The sequence below is a fragment of the Calliopsis andreniformis genome, chromosome 4 (assembly GCF_051401765.1).
Source record: "Calliopsis andreniformis isolate RMS-2024a chromosome 4, iyCalAndr_principal, whole genome shotgun sequence".
In the NCBI taxonomy this organism is placed as follows: Eukaryota; Metazoa; Arthropoda; class Insecta; order Hymenoptera; family Andrenidae; genus Calliopsis; species Calliopsis andreniformis.
In genome coordinates this window covers 509,547-529,633 of record NC_135065.1, presented here as the reverse complement: position 1 = coordinate 529,633, position 20,087 = coordinate 509,547, and the positions used below count along the sequence as shown (strand labels likewise).

General features: G+C 41.6%; 3 protein-coding genes across 3 annotated transcripts; all 3 read right to left on the bottom strand.

Annotated features, from left to right (window-relative positions):
• Positions 1-3,722: 3,722 nt before the first annotated feature.
• LOC143178262 (uncharacterized) lies at positions 3,723-4,040 on the bottom strand. The gene has a single exon (XM_076376796.1). The coding sequence runs from the start codon at positions 4,038-4,040 to the stop codon at positions 3,723-3,725; it is 318 nt and encodes a 105-aa protein (XP_076232911.1).
• Positions 4,041-6,951: 2,911 nt separating this feature from the next.
• LOC143178261 (uncharacterized) lies at positions 6,952-8,424 on the bottom strand. Its single transcript, XM_076376794.1, has 6 exons — positions 8,395-8,424; positions 8,255-8,280; positions 8,154-8,205; positions 7,217-8,101; positions 7,109-7,173; positions 6,952-6,994 (listed from the first exon to the last, which is right to left on the bottom strand). The coding sequence occupies exons 1-6, from the start codon at positions 8,422-8,424 to the stop codon at positions 6,952-6,954; spliced, it is 1,101 nt and encodes a 366-aa protein (XP_076232909.1).
• A 7,869-nt stretch (positions 8,425-16,293) lies between these two features.
• On the bottom strand, positions 16,294-18,468 carry LOC143178258 (uncharacterized). Its single transcript, XM_076376792.1, has 3 exons — positions 18,455-18,468; positions 17,329-18,411; positions 16,294-17,281 (listed from the first exon to the last, which is right to left on the bottom strand). Exons 1-3 carry the CDS (start codon positions 18,466-18,468, stop codon positions 16,294-16,296), a joined length of 2,085 nt encoding a protein of 694 aa, XP_076232907.1.
• Positions 18,469-20,087: the final 1,619 nt, after the last annotated feature.

Genomic DNA, 20,087 nt, shown 5'->3' with positions numbered 1-20,087 from the left:
CGGCTCTCGTCCGCAACATTACTGTAGTTTGGACGATATTCAGATAGATAATAATAACTTCAAAATTATTAGACAAGAAGATATTTTAAAAGTAATTGTTGCATGTTTTGAGACAATCAATACTCCAAACAATTTAAATAATAATACACACCTCAAAAATATAGTGGATAAAACTGCTGAAACTATTAAAAATAATCACAATATTAGAAATCAGAATATACCTCGATTTAGAGGATCCCACTGCCTCAGAGTGATGATCAAGGAGCTGATAAAGCTGCCTGGAGGAACTAAGGAGCTGGTTAAAACTGCCTCGGTTAGGAGTGATCCAGGAGCTGGCTAAAGCTGCCTAGATCGAAAGAACCAAGGAACTGGTTAAAGGCTGTCTCGATTTGAAAGTTAAGGTTGGAGTTCGGAGAAAACTACGTTGCGTACTACTTCTGTCACTTTCTGATTCTCCTTATCTCTGTTGGCGCTGCCCTATTTATACGGGAAAATTGCCTCCCTCCTTTGAGCAAAATGACTGCCCTCAATGTAGGGGTAGCGTCGTGTTGCGCCTGCACGTTCAGTAGTCATTGCAGGATACGCGTTCCCAATTGGTTCTGAGGTTTTCGCACATGCGTCTGGTAGTGTTTACGCCGGCGTATAGAGATCGTTGATTGGCTCGTGCTGTCATCATCCGGTCGTCATCCTGTCGTCAATGCGTATTCCATCGCATGCCATAGGATGTCGCTCTGGTGATGTACTGATTTTGTGCCCATGCATAATGGGAAGTGTCCTGTTGTGTGTGCGCACGCGCGTTGCATGTTGCTGGCGCGAGGATTTGATTTAAGGATTTGAGGTTAGGTTTATGAGTTAGGGGTTCATGTCACCGCCACTGTTCAGATCTAATTATCACTTATTATTTATTAAATGTAAAAGGAAAAATGTCTTTCAAACTTGATTTCTTCCTAGTCGAAATCACAGCTGGTTGTTACATTATCTATATCTTACATTTCCAACGGTCTGGAAAAAAGCTAAAGTAATACCAATTCATAAAAAAAACAAGGATCTATTCAACCCATCTAGCTATCGGCCTCTTAACTTAACTCCAAATTTTAGTAAAGTTTTTGAAGCGATAATTAATAATAATATTAATTCAGCAATATTACTGAATTTTGTAGATCAAATGTCATATCAGACTACCAATTTAGATTTAGAAATCAACTATCTACAATACATGCTATACATAAATTAATGTCTGATTTAAATCAAACAGTTGTGTTTCGTGTTCGCCGGTTACTTGGCGAAGTAAGTGAACTGTATATGTTGATTTGCTTGAATTTCGCTCGAAATTCCTGCCGGACTCCGGGACAGAAGGAGCTGGAGACAACGGGCACAGTAACCAAAGACAAAGAAAGGAGGGTCCTTGAAACTACCCCGAGAACGGTCACCAAATACTTTAGCTTATTTCTTGATCGAACCTTAGGAACGATACGTCCTTAATCTTCACTCATACACTCAAATTACAGTTAAAAAGAAGTTAACACTTGCGACAAGAAAGAACTGTGTAACAAAGCGATTGAGGCTACGATCCGATCGACGAGATAGTTACGATTACTCGTTACGTAATGACCGTTAGAGAGAAGCGAGCTGCCGATCGGCGTTCGTTATCGCCTCGATTCGACTATCGGGCATGCGCGTCGATCCTCCCGCCGGTGGCCGCAGGCAGGGGGGTCTAGTCACCGCGGCGACGCGCTAGCTTGAACCGCACGAAACATACCGCCCGCCGTCGGATGCGCTATCCGACAATGGACCGAGACTTGCATACGCATACATACACGTATCCACACAGGATCGTTTATTCGCCGTTGCGGCGGAAGTGCAACGGTTGCGTTTGAGCCAAGGAATTATTTGACGGAGGGAGCTCCTCCGCCCGCCGTGAAATTCCCTGGCAGGTGACGAGGGAACAATTGGGCATGAGAGTGGTTTTATGTTTATTCAAAGTACAATTATATTGCAATGTATGGCGACGCGGTGCGATGTCAACGATGGTGGAAATGGACTCGATTACGCTGCGTTAGTCGACCTGTCAGGTGTAGGATCGTCGAACTCGACTGGGAGGAGACAAATTTTTGAAGTTGGTCTTGTGAATTCGCCGTTCGCAGTTTTAACGCTGACAACGCGGGTCCGACCATCCCCACCGTCGATACATTTCAAAATGCGATCGAGAGCCCATTTACACGGGGGTTCTAGCAAGTTGCGCAACAATACGAGACGTCCAACGGTGACGTTAGGAGTGGGGGTTTTCCATTTTCGCCGCTATTGCAATCCGTGCATATAATCCCAGGTCTACGAGCGCCAGAAGCTTTCGGTCATTTGCTGCAACAACTGCAAGCGAGAGAATCGCGATTCCTTTACATCGATCAGGCTAGGCTGCGATACTGCTGTTAAAGGCGCGCCGATCGAAAAGTGCCCAGGCGTTAATGCGACGAAGTCGTCGAAGTTTTCGGAGACAGGAGCCAATGGGCGGGAATTCAGACATGCTTCTATGCCACATAGAAGGGTCGAAAACTCTTCAAACGTTAAGACGTGCGCTCCGACAACTTGTTTTAGATGCGATTTCACGCTGCGAATCGCGACTTTCCACAGACCACCGAAGTGCGGCGTGGACGGCGGATTGAATGACCATTTAATTTGATCGGTTGCGAGACAGTTCAGTATGTCGGGGTCGCGAGTCGCTGCGCGGAATGCGTGAGTTATCTCGCGATCTGCTCCACGAAATGTGGTACCATTGTCTGAGTATATTGTGTCAGGGAGCCCCCTTCGGGCGCAGAATCGTCGAAACGCGGCAACGATGGCGTCAGTCGAATAGTCGCTGACCAGCTCGAGGTGCACGGCTTTTACTGTGAGGAAGATGAACAGCGCGACATAAGCTTTCCGTACTTTTGCCCCTCGAGCTGGCGAGCTCTTAATGGAGATCGGACCGGCGTAGTCAACGCCGCAATACAGAAACGCACGGGCTGATCATGTCACTCTCATGGCGGGCAAGTCCCCCATGATCTGCGTGGGGACTTTCGCGTTCTCCCTTGCGCACACTACGCACTTATGTATAACAGACCGGACGTAAGGCCGACCTCTCAAAATCCAATATTCTTGGCGCAGCGTGTGCAATGTGAGTTGCGAGCCGACATGCAACGTCCTCGAGTGCGCGTGTTTAATTAGGAGATCGACCAGCGAATGAGATTTGAGGATCACAGTGTTCCGCGTGTGAGATGGCAGTGCCGCCCTGCGCAACCGTCGCCGACACGAAGTATGCCGACTTCATCCCAGAACGGGTTAAGAGATAAGATTAAGCTGCGACACAAAATGGGCGAGTTTTTTGCTAATTGCGCGATGTCGTCCGGGAACAACTCGGATTGTATCCGACGAATCCAAAACGCTTTCGCATGACGGATTTCATCCGGGTGCAACGTAACGCCGATGTACCTGACGAGTGGCGAGGCAGATGTTTTCGCGTCGAGACTCGATAAGCGTGCGATGGGCCTCCGTGACGTTCGCAGCAGGAATTGAAAGACGAACGCCGAGACGCGAAGCAGCTTTGACCAGGATGAGAAGCGAGACGAGAGGGCGCAAGCTTCCTCAATGTTTACTGTTTGTGCGACCGTAACGGCTCGAGCTTCGGCTACTGATTCGAGTGACATCGGATCCTCATTCGAAGGTCACAGCGACGGTGCATCGGCAAGCTATGCCGGTCCTTCCCACCACAATTTGTGGGCGATGATTTGAGAGGGTAATAGCCCGCAGGACGCACAGTCGGCTGGGTTTTCCGAGGATGGAACGTGTTTCCAGTGAGCACGTGGAAGACGATTGTGTATTTCCGAAACACGATTCGCGACAAACGTCTTCCAAGTTACGGGTGGCTTCGCCAGCCAATGTAAGGTTACCATCGAGTCCGTCCAACACAAACACGAGGGAGAAGCCAAGCTCAGCGTCTCAATGATCACAGCGAGGAGGCGACTCAACAACAATGCCGCCGAGAGTTCCAAGCGCAGAATAGTCATGGTTTCGAAGTGGTAGGTAACAAAAATAAGAATTCTTTCCGTAATCGTACCACACTCTTTTAATAGTTAAACATACGACGTGAACACAAGTTACAAAAACTAAACGACAGATCGACATCGACCTGGCTGGTTCGAGTCTCGGCCAAGGAATGTCCGCTCCTCTATCCTTTTGACTCTTGTCCTTCGCGCGGAAAAATTACCTGGCACTAAAACGCAGGCCTATATACATCTGGTTTCCAGATGGGTAATCTCGGCGAAAACTCCTCGTTACAAACCTTCGGGAAAAACCCCGGTCGACACGCCGCCACAGTGGAACGAACATAGCAAATAAACGGACATGGCGATTACTTCTTATTGGCTGCAGATATTGGATTAAGACTTTACAGACGTTTTACCCTTATAATGTAGAGTACCTCTACTAAAAATCATTCGAATCCAACAAGTGTATCAGGTTAATTCTGTTTCCATAGGTTCGCCCAAATTTGTTTCATTGATAGGAGTTATTGTTAAAAGCTGAAATGCTTCTGGAAATAGGTCTTGTTTCATTTTTTCCATTAATTGTGGACGAAAGGAAGATATCAGTGGATCAGATGTGATGAGTAAATTGTTCAATATATCTTCATTTGTAGTCACCCTGTTAAATTTCCTAGACTTAAATTCCCGGAACTTTCGGAATTCTTTATTTCTTGCTTCTTGGGCTTCTTCCGATAGTTGCCCGATAGGTACTATGGCTTTTTGAATAATTTTGTTGCCATGGATTAAAACTTTATGAACGGTGGCTGGCATGTAATACCATGGGTAAAGAGTGACAAATAATTCCGCAGTTTCCGTTGAGTAGCGTGCAAATTTTTCTACATTAACTTTTTGCCCAGATGAAATGGCTTGGAGAACCACAGCAAACCTGTAAATTAAATTTTCATTAACTCCAGTGATTTCTGACGTAATTTTAGGATTTTTAAAAAATCTTCTGGCAGTATTTCCATCGTTGTACGTACCAGTTCCTTGCTTAACCTTGTCCACAATTAAACCCAACTCAGAACGAAACCTTTCTTGAACAAGTAATTTTTTACTTTCCTGCATTGTTTTGTATTCTGGCTTTGATGCTGACCACTTTTTAAATTCGAGATTATAAGACAAATGCAAGAGGCATTCGAAAAATCGAATTTTTGCATGCAGAGATGAAAATTCAAATTTATAGTACTCTTCATTGCAAATATTTTCATTGACCCGTTTTAAATTATTCATCTCTTTGGGAGTTGCCTTACAGATGTAGCACCTCATTGACGAATTCGTTTCCGACAAAACATTGCAGACTTTTCCGTCTACCATAGTCATTACTAATTGGTGACTTATTTCAGTTGAATCAACTTTTATTGGGATTAGTGACGAAATTTCTTCATTGATTCTGTTGACTTCTTCGGTGATTATTTCTGGTGTTTCTTTACAAAATTTGAATTTGATTGGCCTACAGTAAGATGTGGAAGAAGGCTTGGGGTTTTCCCATAATATTTCTCCATTATGTGGGTCGAACAATTTTATCGGAACCAAAGTAGAAACAAATATGGCAGAATCATCATCATCTCCATCAATTGAAAATTTTTGTTTGTAAATACTTTGGCTTGAAGCACCATCGCAAAACTAGTTTATTTTTTATTTCCACATTTGCTTCTAACGTCCTAAATAATCGATTCGCTGTGTGATCAAGTAAACACTGCAGTTTTATACATGCTCCTCTCTCGGTCACGTGAATAGAACTAGCTTCTGGATAACATTTAGCTTTCGCTTGTTGAATAGAATAGTAAGAGGGGAAGTGCTTTTCAACTCCTTCAGTGGAGACATTCTGCAACATTCTGTACTGTGATTTAGAAAGGCTTAATGTAGTCATAATGGAAAGAGCTTTTTCTTTTGTATATTTCTCAGTTTTTGTAGCCTTTCCTTCGCAAAAGTTTCGCACCTTAAGGGCTTCATCTGGATTTTTCAAAAGAAAGTCTAAAATTTTGGCGATATCGTGCTTCCCCTCTTGCCAGTAATTCCTTTTTGCGGCAAACATAAGTTCTTCGCTTGAAAAACCATTTGTAAGGCTCTTAGTTCTGCGCATTTTATGCCTTTCCGAACATTCGGAAAAAGGCTTTTGGTCTGACACTTTTTCAGTATCTGCGAGAAAAACCAACTTCGTTTGAAGCCATTTTTTATTACTCTTTTCGAAATATCTCCTCTTGCGATTTGCTTCAGTCCATCTATTATATAAGTTGACACAAAACTTTCTCAGTTTGTCTTTTACTATTTTTTTGTCCTTTTCCGAAAAGCTTTTATAGAATTGCTCGATAAAGTTTTTTTGGATTGGTACATGATCGTTAAAAGCACAATTTAAATTAAGAATAAATTGATACAAATCAAAATTATATTTAAACTTATTCATATTTAAAAACTAAATAAAAATCTAAGAATAAACTCTTAAAGAACAAAGAACTAAGTGCTATACAATTGATAAGTGTAAGGAATGAAAAATTGAACATAGAAAGTTAATTGGAAAAGAACTTGAAACTATGCTAAAATTTCGAGATCTATAGAAGTATTATAGGCAGTGCTTCGAAAATTGCGTTTCTTCTCGCGATCGTCTGCAAAGACTGGTCAGTGGGGTCGACAGCAGGCGACCCCTTATATACCCAAGGGCCCGACAATCGCCAGCGAGAGTCGCGTCCATCTAACGACTGGAAATATTGACAAAGTATTATCATTTGCACACGTTTAAATTACATTTACATGAAGAATCGCAGGTATTCGCAGCCAAATTTTTCAATTCTTTAAACCTTAATATTAAAGGTTGAAATTAGTGTAAATTAGACCTTGGGCGTTTTTGAGCAATTTTCGTAATCATAGCTTGAAGAATTTTCGAAATGTTGGTCTCCGTTTAGACGTTTTTCTCATCAGATAGAAACGGCATTTGTGTGAAACTGTAGATCAGAATCTACTAATTAAAGTGTAAAAGTTTGGAAATTATACAAAATTTTGAAGAGCTCTTTTCAGAGGAAAAGTAGAAAACTAAAAAACTGCAATGCAAAATTCACCTTAACGTCATAAAGTTTAGTGTGGATTTTAAAAGAATATTTCGAGATCTTGCTATACTCCAAAACTAGATGAAAGATTTGCTGCTATTAGAAATGTCAATTTAGAACTTTTATATTTAGGCCCATGTCGAGAAAATATGTCGGTTTGTTCCACTGTGCGCCGCTTCCCAATGTTATGCTAGGGGGAATGGTAGTGCTAGTCGCTACAGTTTTAACGGGTGCAACCTCCGTTTTAGCGACGAATAGTGCAAGTGTGACGCGCCCGTCGTTTGTTGTGACCCGTTGATAAACAACAGCTGCGTAGGCTAGAGAAGAGGCATCCGCAAACCCGTGCAACTGACAATCGCGTATAGTGGGTGCAAAGTGAGTGTACCGAGAGATCGAGATGTGATTCAAGGACGACAGTTGCTCTTGAAATCTATCCCACTGCGAACGAATGTCGGAGGGAAGCGAGTCGTCCCATCCACGTTTTAGCAACCACAATTGATGCAACAGGATCTTCGCGCCGACGACCACGGGAGCGACCCACCCGAGAGGGTCGTACAATTTCGCGATAATCGACAGGATAGATCGGTTGGTGACGATGTGATTTTCTGGCGGAGCTATTTGAAACCGAAACGAGTCACTGGTTGATTGCCAAGCGATACCTAGGACTTTGTGACTATCGGACTCGGTCAACGATTTATGATGAGTGGTTCCATCCGATTCAGCGAGGTGGTCCGGTAAGAGGGCTATCGAATTGCTGGCCCATTTGCTCAACTGGAACCGAGCCGAGGCCAAAAGGGCGATGAGTTGCTCCCGAATTTGAATCACGACGGATTCCGTGTCGGCGCCGAATATGCAGTCATCGACATACGTGTGGCAACGGATTACGTCGACAGCCAGCGGATAATTCTCTCCTTCATCCTTGCATAGTTGATGGAGGAACGAAGAGCTAGAAACTCGAAGAGCTAGAAAGGGCGTTGACGCGGTACTATACGTGACAGTTAATAACTGCAATGCCTCGATGTGTACCATTGATAGACGGAATTCGAAGTTTTTAAACAGTTGTAATTCCCATAAACATGGTCCTCCGTATCACAGATCTGTCACCTATCCTTTCATCAGAAAAATTTCAAAAAGGGGTAATTATTGACAATTACTTACTCCTCACCGATTTCTTTGAAATTTTGCTACAGCATGTATTTTGATACGTAAATTAATTAATCTAAACGAAATAATTGCTGTTCTCTTTTCGTTTTCGAGATAAAAATTTTTATAAGTGTGAAAATGATGGTTGCGGGTACCTCGATATTAGTCGTACGGTATTGCCACATTAGACTGTGTGCGCATGCGCGTCTTGCACAATCATTGGTTCCGGTAGGATGTCATATTTTTGTATATCTTTTGGGACATTATTTAAAAAACTGAATCGAAAGAATGATCGGGGTAGATCTGGGTTAGACTCGAAATTGCGGCCACCGACGAGGCGGCCACGATCACCACTTAGAGCCACTTCAATTAGTTACGATTCCTTGAGCGGGGTGTAAGGGTGCAGCCCCCACGCATACCAGGAGCCCGTGGGCAGAGCCCCCGGTGGGGGGTTGAGGAGGACGAAGCCCCCCCACTGACACAGAGGCAAAGTTCAACTTGGAAAGTACTATCTACGCTAGGTGGTCTGCCATGGAAAAGGGGGATGTTATATTACTTTTCGCGTGAAGCGCGCCACGGAAGAAAGAGTAACGGGGTACGCACTTTCGTTAGGAAACCGAAGGCATCGATTTCAATGGTAAAGTTTGTCACACCTCTCTCCATGACGTGCTTCGCGCGCAAAGTAATATAACATCCCCCTTTTCCATGGCAGACCACCTAGCGTAGATAGCATTTTCCAAGTTGAACTTTGCCTCTATATCAGGCTCTGCCCCCGGGCCCCCGGTGTGCGCGAGGGTTGCACCCCATACCCTGTTTAGGGGATCGCGACATAAAAGGATGTACTATTTAAATTGAGATAAATGTTGGATATTGTGCGTTTCTACGTTAAAATATATGGTGGCCCTGAAAAGGACCGTTTTGTGTAACATATTAATTCATTTCTTGGCTACTGCTTTCCTTGCTGGGTTTTCCAATTTCCTCTGTCATCGGTGGATGAAATTCAGCAATTAATATAAAGAAATTTGAGATTCTGTCTTTATGCGAAAAAATTCTTTTAAGAATATATTCTGCAATGTATCCCTCCATATGATAATCACGCGCTCCGTATCGCGGAATGCTGCTACGAACGTCTCGCCACAAACGTTTTATATTTTATGTACGCGCGCCTAAAGATATTTTTTAAATATATTGTATTTATTATTAATAATTAAAATACTAATTAATTCGTTTTATGGGCCTACATGAAAAATATACTTGACTCCGGATTCACGAAATTTAGGCTGTGGTTCACCGTTAAATGTTGGAAGTTGTTGTTTTCCAAACATTTATACGATGTCCAACAATCGGATATGATGGTCGTTCCGAGTAAAATCCATTTCTTTATTACGTCTAGTAATGTTTCCTGGCTTCTGTTAGGAACAGGAACCAAAAAACATTTTTTGGAGTCTCTTTCGATTCCTCCAAAAATCCAATTGCCCTCAACAATGCGACCCCTATTATATTTCCTATGGCCAATTTTTGCCTCATCAATTTCAACAATTACTCCTGGCCCTCCTAATTTTTGCGAATTTTTTTCCACAAAATATATGCACACCTATAATTGCAATACATCTCAAATTTTTAAATATATAATGTTTTTAATTGCGTATTTATGAAATACTTACTTCTTGACAAAAGTTTAATCAGTCTACAATAGTTTTATCGCATAAATTTAGTTCGTTCTTAAACAATTGTTGATGGGGTGACTTCGTCAATAAAAAGTATGCAATAAAGCCACATGCAGTTTCTATGTTTAAATTGGAATTGCCGAAGCACGTGTCTTTTCCGACACTCAAATAAAAATTACATTGTATTTTCATACGTTTCTTGTGAGCATTTGTTATATATCCGGTTTTCCTGCATGAAAATATTAACCCATTTGCATCATCAGCTGCCGCGTTGAAACATCAGCGACGCGACGTTCAACTGAGGACTGACTTGTATATCCGCGCGTGGTTGACCGTATCTGCAGTAACGGGTATCCAAATTATGTACTGTTTAAAACGATTGATACACAGTGTTATATCGGAAATATTGGATTTTACATTTTTTTTACATAAAGGAAAAACAAATATTTTTTTATACATAGAATAAAATTATTTAAATTAAAATGAAAATTTAAATAAATTAATTTTCGTGAAATTCTTTAAAGTAGTCAATACATAATGCTTTGTGGCGGCGACAGACCGACGCCACGTTGCCGTCGAATGTTTAGATTAAGATTTGGAATGAATGATTGAATGTTAGCGGAGTGTATAAAGTTCGAGAGGATGTTTGGAAGTGTGTATCGAGTGTTGCGTAGAGTTTAGAGTGCAAGCAAATCAATGAGAAAGAGAAGAGAATGACTGTGGAGAATGCGTCAGTGTGTGAATGAAAGAAAAAAGTTAGTCTGATTTTGAGAGGCGTAACGAGCGGACACGCGGACATCGCTAGGCTTGTTACAGCTCGAATAAACGGCACCAAATTTCACCCAGTTTATTACTTTCCGTCACTACCATCATCATCCACATCCTCACCAAAGCTTTATCACAAACATGGCATTTAAAGACTGTCTCTCTTCAAATTGACTTACTTAAGCATACAACGCATCGTTTTGATGTTCTATTTCCTTTTGCTAGAGTTGCAGGTATCCGTACAGGAAAATGCCTACCAGTAAATCGCGTAATGGAATTATTGACAGGTGCATTATTTATATTTGTTTTGGCTAAATATTTATCAATAATTTCTTCAGCTAATAGCTGTTTAACGTGAAACGCTCGATCTTTCTTATGATTTTTAAAAAGTATGTAACTGTTCAACATCATGTCAATAAAATAAAAAAATATTTTTTTATAGGCTTTTTTACATCTTCGCATTGTGTGAAATTTACTGAATATTTGGTCGCCAACATCAATTCCACCCATATATTGATTGTAATCTATTACTGCAGTTGGTTTTAAACTCTTTTGTCCAGTGTATTGGTTTCGTTTCCCTGTTTCACCAAAATTTAAATCGTGCCTAATAGTTAGTATAACAACATCTTTCTTATCTTTTCACTTTATCGACACTATCTCTTTTGTACAAAATATAACAGCTTCTCCCTTTTGTAATTTGTATGATTTTAATTCCGGAGGCATTCCTTTCCTATTTGTTCGCGCTGTTCCACATATATTTGTTTTCATATTATATAATTCTCGATATAATGTTGGCGAACTGTACCAATTATCAATGAATAAGCAATACCCCTTATGCAATAATTGACTCTCTTTCAACAAATTGATTACAACATTTCTGCTAGCAGATCCTGTATCAGTTCTATCTTTTCCTGTATATATATTGAAATTGTATATATATCGCGATTCTGAATCACAGAGTTTATAAAACTTGACACCAAATCTCGCACGTTTTGTACGAATAAATTGTATGTAATGCAAACGACTTCTACATGACATTAGTGATTCGTCAATGGAAATGTTTTTATTTAGGACATACATGCGAATGAAAGTTTTTTTCACTATTTGAGTAACTTCTCGAATTTTTATCAGTGCGTCATTAGGATTATTGGTACTGGAAAAGTGTACATTTTTGGAGATAGAAATAAATCGGTTCCGGTTCATAATATTCTTAAAATACGGAGTTTCTATACTTTTATCTGTAGTCCAAGAGCTTTGAATCGTGGGCTTAGAAACTAAACTCATTAAAATATTTAAAGCAATAAATATTTTTAATTCGTCGTCTTCAAGAGGTATAAACTCTGCATCGCTTGCGCCATATTTGTTTGTTTCCGTAATTATTTTTGTAATTAACTCCTTGTTAAAAAATAGTTCCAAAACCTCCCTTCTCGACAGACCTCGTGCATTTACGGTTGCACCACCCGCACTTGAAAACCCATGTATAATGGGAGTATGATCTTTGGCTTTCCACACGTACTCTTGATTTATACAACTGTCACACTGTTCATTTTCGCTATCATCACTTGACGAAATCCTTCGACTGCGTCTTCTAGGACGTCGTACCTCAATACTTGAATCCAAATCAGGAGACTCAAAATCCATTGGAGCAACTAAATTTTAGATTAAATTATAAAATAAGATTGTTTTCTAAACTTGGATTTTTTAAATTTAAATATGGATTGACAGCACTTACTCATAGTGGCAGTTTGAAAGATTTTCACAAAAAAACGAAGAAACGTTTCCACAAGTGATTAAACGTGGCCTGTCGCAACCAAAGAATATTTCGCAAATCGTGGAAAATAGGCTCGAGGATTATTCCGCGCTCGGTGATAGCAGCCAGTCGCGGCTCGCGGATTATTCCGCGCTTGGATGCAAATGGCTTAACTTCTCATAGTTCAGAAGTAATTCATTTCCACATATCTTGCATACGACTCTTGTACGCAATACCCCATGAGTTGCCAAGAAATCAATTAATATGTTACGATCTACAAGAATGTCTTCAAAATCACACAACGATAGTGTAGTAGCCATGGTAGCCATTGTTGCTAATAATGTAAAAATAATGTGGGAAATTCAAGACTTTTATACACGCATGCGCGTCTCGTGAACCCACATTAGAGGCGCATGCGCATAACTTCTGTTCCGCCAACACCGTATGGCTAATACAGAGGTACCCGTAACCATCATTTTCATATATATAAAAATTTGTATCTCGTAAACGAAAAGAGAGCGACAATTATTTCATTTATATTAATTAATCTACGTATCAAAATACACCATACAAAAAAGTTTCAAAGAAATCGGTGAAAAGTAAGTAATTGTCAATAATTACCCAAAAAGGTAACTTATTACAATTACATTTATAATTTGTTTTAATGTATCAGAATTACAATTTTAATTGTATTTGTTTTTTTATGCATGAACTGCCCATTTGTCACATCGATAAACTGTGTTTTTCGATTTGACAAATGAGCGGTTTATGTTTAGTGCTACAAAGGAGAAAGGACTGAACAACGTGCATGAATCAGTTAAAGGAGTTTTAGGTAAATTACAGAATATTTAAAAAAAGTTTATTGTAACGTTAATATTTGTTACTATATTATTAAAATTTTGATTATGATTTCAATTATTTATTTCTCTCTGTTTATAGGCGATTAAGCAAGGTATAGTTTTCGGAGATACCAATATTCATTCTCAAATTAGGACTCCGGAATATTAAAAAAAAAGAAGATAAGTTTATAGTAACATTAATACTTTGTTCTATATTTTTATTGCAATAAAGATTTTAATTGTGTATATTTTTTCTTTATACAGAGTGTAACAAAAATGTCGCAGTTCCTTAAAAGGGGTGATTCAGGGGGTGATTTGAAACAACTTTTTCCTTAGCGAAAATGTAAGATGAGGCTTCGTTAACGAGTTATTAATGAAAAACACCAGCCAATGAGAGCGCGAGTTTGCCGTCCGAGCGTCTGCGGTAGCGTTGGGTACGCGCTGGGCGCTACGGTTGTACTCCGAACAAGAAAGTCGACATGCGTCGAAGGAAATAGCATTAGTGTGAAAATATTTGCATAACGTATAAACGAAAAAGCAATGCAACAAAAGAAATGAACGGAGAATTGGAGAATTAACGTTGAAGATAGAAACGTAGAAAGTAGTCTGCGTTAGATTTAAAAAATAATAATCATTAATGAATTAAATGCAATTCATCTGTAGTTTGTAAATCTGTGTCACTGGGCCACTGTACCGATACTGGTCATCGACCTCTGGAATGGTTTATGGCAGGGTAGAATTTTTCCAAAGAAGCTCCTTGTACCCCCCACATAGTTTAAGCACCTCAGACCTTCTTTGTTCGGACACTCCGAGATCATGTCTCCTTCGAAACCAAAGCAATAAAGCCATAAATTACCTAAACGCGTGCCCTAGCATAAACCATTTCGACGGTCGATGACCAGGATCGGTACAGTGACCCAGTGACACAGGTTTACAAACTACAGGTGAAGTTTGTTCTCTTCTTCCTTTATTTTTCGTTGTATTGCTTTTTCGTTTATACGTTATGCGAATAAGAGATTTACATATTCGTATTTTTACGTTGCACGTAGTTTTCCTCGATCTTAAGTAATTATTCACTTTAAGTGATAAACAAAAAAAGGACTCGGTGTTATTTATTATGTTGCTTTCAGTTTTCATACTAATGCTATTTTCTTCGATGTATGACGACTTTCTTGTTCGGAGTACAACTGTAGCATCTAGCGCGCGTACCCAACGCTACCGCGGTCGCTCGGGCGGCAAACTCGCGCTCTCATTGGCCGGTGTTTTTCGTTAATAACTCGTTAACGAAGCCTCATCTTACATTTTCGCTAAGGAAAAAGTTGTTTCAAATCACCCCCTGAATCACCCCTTTTAAGGAACTGCGACATTTTTGTTACACCCTGTATACAGTATGTCCCACGAAATCCTGGACAGTCGATTATTTGGTAACCTATTAAAGATACAAAAAAAGTTTTTATGTGAAATTGAATGGCAAGAGGGGGCTGATTTATTGGCCGTAACAATTTTTGTTTATCATTATTGTTTACAGAGATATGAAAGTTAAGTTTGGTTTTTTAAATGGGATTATATATTTTTTGTTTGATCAATAGATAGTGCATTTCAAGACGAATTCAGCAAACATTAACGTATACACCTTTTTTCAAATAGTTTTTGATATATTACGCGTAAAAGTTTACTAATTTTCGGAACAAGAAAATCTGCGAGACCAGGAGGCACAGTAGGTGGTCTCGACTCTCGACCACACTTACAATGCTACGGGTTAACCCGTGCCCCTTGAAACCGATACGAAGAGACTACTATTCTACACAATAGTTTTTTTCACAACCCTTTACCTTTACGGCATGCAGAAAAATATCGCCCATGTTTTAATAAAGAAATAAAGCTAATGGATAAAGCTAAAGCGTTTCTCGTACTTTGAAGTAATTAACAAATTGGCAATACATTTGAATGGAAAATACTTATGATGGCAAGATATTATGTACTACAAGAATTTAATATTAGAATTTGAATTTAAATTCGTACAAAAGGGGTAGAGAAACTTTTTCAGACGTGGATGGTATTACTACGGTGTATACAAAATTATTGTGTAGAATTTAGGACTGCCGGTCCTACCCCAGTCTCTTCGTATCAGTTTCAAGAGGCACGGTACGGTTTAACCCGTAGCATTTTAAGTGTGGTCGAGAGTCGAGACTTCCTACTGTGCTTCCTGGTCTCGCAGATTTTCTTATACCAAAAATCAGTAAACTTTTACGCGTAATATCTTAAAAACTATTTGAAAAAAGGTGTATACATTAATGTTTGCTGAATTCGTATTGAAACGTATTATCTATTGATCAAACAAAAAATATATAATCCCATTTAAAAAACCAAACTTAACTTTCATATCTCTGTAAGCAATAATGATAAAAAAAAATTATTACAGCCAATAAATCAGCCCCCTTTTGCCATTCAATTTTATATAAAAACTTATTTTGTATCTTTAATAGGTTACCAAATAATCGACTGTCCAGGATTTCGTGGGACATACTGTATACGCAGAGCAACAGAAGGGGTTGTGGCAACGTGTGTGAATTAGTTGAAGAAGTTTTTAGTAATCCAAGGATTTTCTCTCGAAACTTGAACGTCAAATTATATAAAATTAAGAAAAAAAAAGATAAGCTAATGGAAATGTTAATATTTTAGGTAAATTTGTTCAACTTGTAATTCTGATTTCAGTTTATTTTTATCGTGAAGTCATAACATAAAATTATGAGTTCATTAAAATCTGCAGTATTGGGATTTGAAGGGTATCGCCTAGTCGAGAGTCGTTGCTCACGTTAGCGACTGACGACGGCGACGGCGATCGTGCCTCTGCTTGAGCTTTCGCCTCTGGCAACGTGAAACATGAAACAGTGCCTGAAAGCAACGAGTAATACGGACCGCACACGTACAGGGGACACGTAGCTTGTGTGCACGTCGATGGAAGCAAAGTGGGGGACGCCGGTAGGTCATAGTGAGGGAACCGTCGAGCGCCCAGCGCCCACGATTCTGGCATCACTGGTTGGAGGACCGCTGCGTGGCATTGAAACCGACCCTGAGCTTGGTGGACGGGCTGGCAGAACGAACGACCGCGTGTTGGGGTAAGTATACCGCTTGTTTGGGCGCCTTCGCGTCGTCGGGCACTCGTCGTATGTGTCCCAAACTTTCGTATTCTCGAATGAACGCGGTGTATTGCTGTTTCAGCTCGAAATCAGACGCCAGCCGGAGCTCGAAACGGCGTAACATCGATTGCACGGCGCATCGCGTCTCCCCGATGTCGAGGAGGGGCCCTTCCTTGAAACGTAAGCGAACCACGTACCGACCCTGGTCGTCTCGTGAGTGCGTCTCGACAAAGCAGCGCTCATCCTCGACCGATTGCAAAGATGGATTCATAATGTTCTCAATTTCCAAGAATCGTCGGAGTTCCTGTTCGAGCGAATCAACAGTAGTTACATGATGCCCAGAGACTGAACCCGAAGGCAGCGACGGGGGGGCCTCGATCGGACCGGAAATTATCCATCCGAAAATGGAATTCTGTGCCAATGGCTCGAATCTAGACGCGGATCGGAAACCCTCCAGCAAGACGACCCCATAGAGGATGATTTGATCATCCACGCCGATGATCAAATCAATGGGATCCGGGCTCATGGGATCGGGATCCACGAGCGGAAGATTTCTAATATGATCCCATCCATCGTGCGACAGCATCCTCGGAGGACTGTATCGAGACAGAGAGTTTAGGATAAGCGCAGTAGTAGAATACGCCGGCCCGTGCCCGCTAGATGGTGACACTTTGATTGTTGTTATGAATTTCGAATCAGCCTTCGCGCTCCCGATGCCATTAACCTCGAGTGAGACCCGTTGTTTCGGAGCGTTTAATTGTTGAGCTAAGTTTTTTGAAATAAGCGTTACGACCGACCCCTGATCTAGCAGCGCGCGAACGATGCGAGAACGACCGGCTGATGTTGACACCCGTACCGTGCGGTTGCGAGGAGAACGATAGCTCGTGGGAAGGGGACATTCTCGATGACGTGGGCCGTTACGTTTGACTCCGACGCTTCTGGCGGCTTGTCGGCGGACACGGGATTTAAATTCGACGATTTATGACAATTAATGCAACGATTTTGTGATTTGACGTACTCAAACCTGTGAGCAGGGAGTTTATCTTTGAATTTTGAACAATTATGTAGGCCGTGAGGTTCGTGACACAGCGGACTTGTAGGCAAAACCGTTGTCGTACTATGATTTGCTAATAGGCGCGCTCCAGCAGAACGTGATTTCGATGACGTAGGTCTATCCGACGGGATCGAGTCAAGCGCTAGGATTCTATTAGCCAAAAACTCATCTAACTCCACATACGGTGGATATTTTGTTTTTGTGCCGAGTTGAAGCTCCCATGCCTTTTGCGTCGACGCGTCCAGCCGCTCGGATACTAAAAACACTAATATATCGTCCCAACTATCAACAGGACGTTTCAAATTTCGTAACGACTGTACAGCGACATTGACCTTTTTTAGCAACGACCGGAGCTCCTGAGCGGTTTCTTCGACAATAAAGGTCAACGAGCTCAGCGCTCGTAAATGAATTTGAATCAAATGTCGATCATTATCGAAATGCGAATTGATTAAATTCCACGCAACTTTAAAATTGTTTTCCGTTATGGGCAGGGTACTAATAATATCGGACGCGTCGTCTTTCAAGCACGAATTAAGGTGATGCAACCGCGTAACGTCTGAAAGGCTGGGATCATCGATAATTAATAATTTGAATCGATCGTGAAAACTTTTCCATGTTGCGATGTCACCTGAGAATGTTGGAAGGTTGACCCTAGCAAGTTGCGATGTGGGGCGGGCATTGATCTCCGTGGCGGAACGATGGCTGCATGTGCTGGTCGACGGAGGCGGTTGGTCCACTTGCAGCGTCGCGATGCACTCTGCGATGTAGTCAGCCGCGACGATATAGTCATCCTCACATCTCAGGAAGAACTGATCCTTGAAGTACTTGCGCGTCCACGAAATCCGATGGTGTGGCAAGTTTGATTTGCCAATGTAGCGATTGAGAGAGGCGGAATTGTTCCTGCAGAGTTGAGAGCCTACTCTGCAATTTGGCGATGGTGTAGTTTTTCTGACCCATCTTCTTAACGTTGGATAGCGCTCGGGAGATTGCGGACATGCACTCTTGCTGCTGCATGAGCATCTCGTCCATCGTCAATTTATTGTTGGCCATTGCTTTTCCAACTCCGAACGCTCCTGTTTGGCTAGCTGGTGTGCACGACGAGTTTGGGATCGGGTGACCCTTTTAATACACTGTGCCCTTTTTCTGGCGAGTCCACAGATCCGACTCGAAGGACCAAATGTTTCGTCTTCGTCGGTTACTTGGTGAAGTAAGTGGACTGTATATGCTGATTTGCTTGAATTTCGCTCGAAATTCCTGCCGGACTCCGGGACAGGAGGAGCGGGAGACAACGGGCACAGTGACCAAAGACAGAGAAAGGAAGGTCTTTGAAATTACCTCGAGCACGAATACCAATTACTTTAGTTTATTTTTTATCGAACCTTAGGAATGATACGTCCTTAATCTTCACACAAATTACAGTTAAAAAAAAGAAAAAGATTAACACTTGCGACAAAAGAAAAAAAACTGTGTAACAAAGCGATTGAGGCTACGATCCGATCAACAAGAGAGTTACGATTACTCGTTACGCAATGATCGTTAAGGTCGCTTCCCATTGCTGTAACGGGCTCGTTCGGTCATAAATTGTGCGTGTTCGGCGAATTTTGTTCGAAAAGACGTTCCCACTAGGCGAGCATAGGTTGCTTAACGACGCTTCGAGCCACTCGAAAGGGTCGATTTTTACGAGCGTCCGAGCATGAGAGGCGTTCGGCGCAGGCAGCCACGGCTATATTCCACGCGAGCATCCGAGCATCCGAGCACCCGAGCACCCGAGCACCCGAGCACGCGAGCACGTGAACAGAGTGAAATTTGTAATTTTCAGCCTAATTTTGTATGCTATTTCAACAGATTACTTGTATACGCGCACTTATTGCGTATCGGTACGGGTTCATACATTAAAAGCAGACAGAAACATGTTAATTATTGTTGAAAGCTGCAATAATTATTGCTGGAAACTAAACAATATTTGTTCAAGATGACATAATTACAGCGCAATACCTACATAAATATGAAAGAAAGGTACTTCTCAGTCATATCTATTGCTCCATTTTTTTGAGTTTTTCCATTATTTGGAGTTTTGCTCAAAATTATTACAATAAGCGACACACTGTGGGAAGGAAGACCCTACCCCTTGTGGACCGCCTGCGGTGGCGACAGCGATCGCGGTGCATGGTCGCTTTGGGTTTGCCGGGCTCGTTTGGTGATTAAGCAGATCACGGTGCAGGCTCGCTGGGTACTTCAGACCCTCCTGCTCGTAGAGTTGACACTTTCCAGTGGACGGCGAACGCGCTCGCGGCCCGAACTTACAGCAATGGGAAGCGGCCTTTAGAAAGAAGCGCGCTGCCGATCGGCGTTCGTTATCGCCTCGATTCGGCTATCGGGCATGCGCGTCGATCCGTCCGCCGGTGGCCGCAGGGAGGGGGGTCTAGTCGCCGCGGCGACTCGCTAGCTTGAACCGCACGAAACACGTACCAAACACATAAATAGAAAATATTATTTCATTAAACAAGAAGTTATAGATGGTAACATTAACCTTCAACAAGTAAAGACTGAAGAGATGTTAGCGAACATGTTAACGAACCCTCAAACGCGAGATAAGCTAGAACATAGTTGTCACAATTTAGGATTAGGTATTA

Bases quoted from the DNA above. Each gene is read 5' to 3' on its own strand.
- LOC143178258 (XM_076376792.1), bottom strand. The intron at 17,282-17,328 runs GTCAAACGTAAC...CCTTCCCACGAG, and splicing joins AAGCCGCCAGAAGCGTCGGA to CTATCGTTCTCCTCGCAACC.
- LOC143178262 (XM_076376796.1), bottom strand. From the start codon at position 4,040: ATGACTATTCTGCGCTTGGAACTCTCGGCGGCATTGTTGTTGAGTCGC.
- LOC143178261 (XM_076376794.1), bottom strand. From the start codon at position 8,424: ATGTGGCAATACCGTACGACTAATATCGAG. The intron at 8,281-8,394 runs GTACCCGCAACC...TACATGCTGTAG, and splicing joins ACCGTACGACTAATATCGAG to CAAAATTTCAAAGAAATCGG. The intron at 8,102-8,153 runs GTTTAAAAACTT...GAGGCATTGCAG, and splicing joins TGTTTATGGGAATTACAACT to TTATTAACTGTCACGTATAG.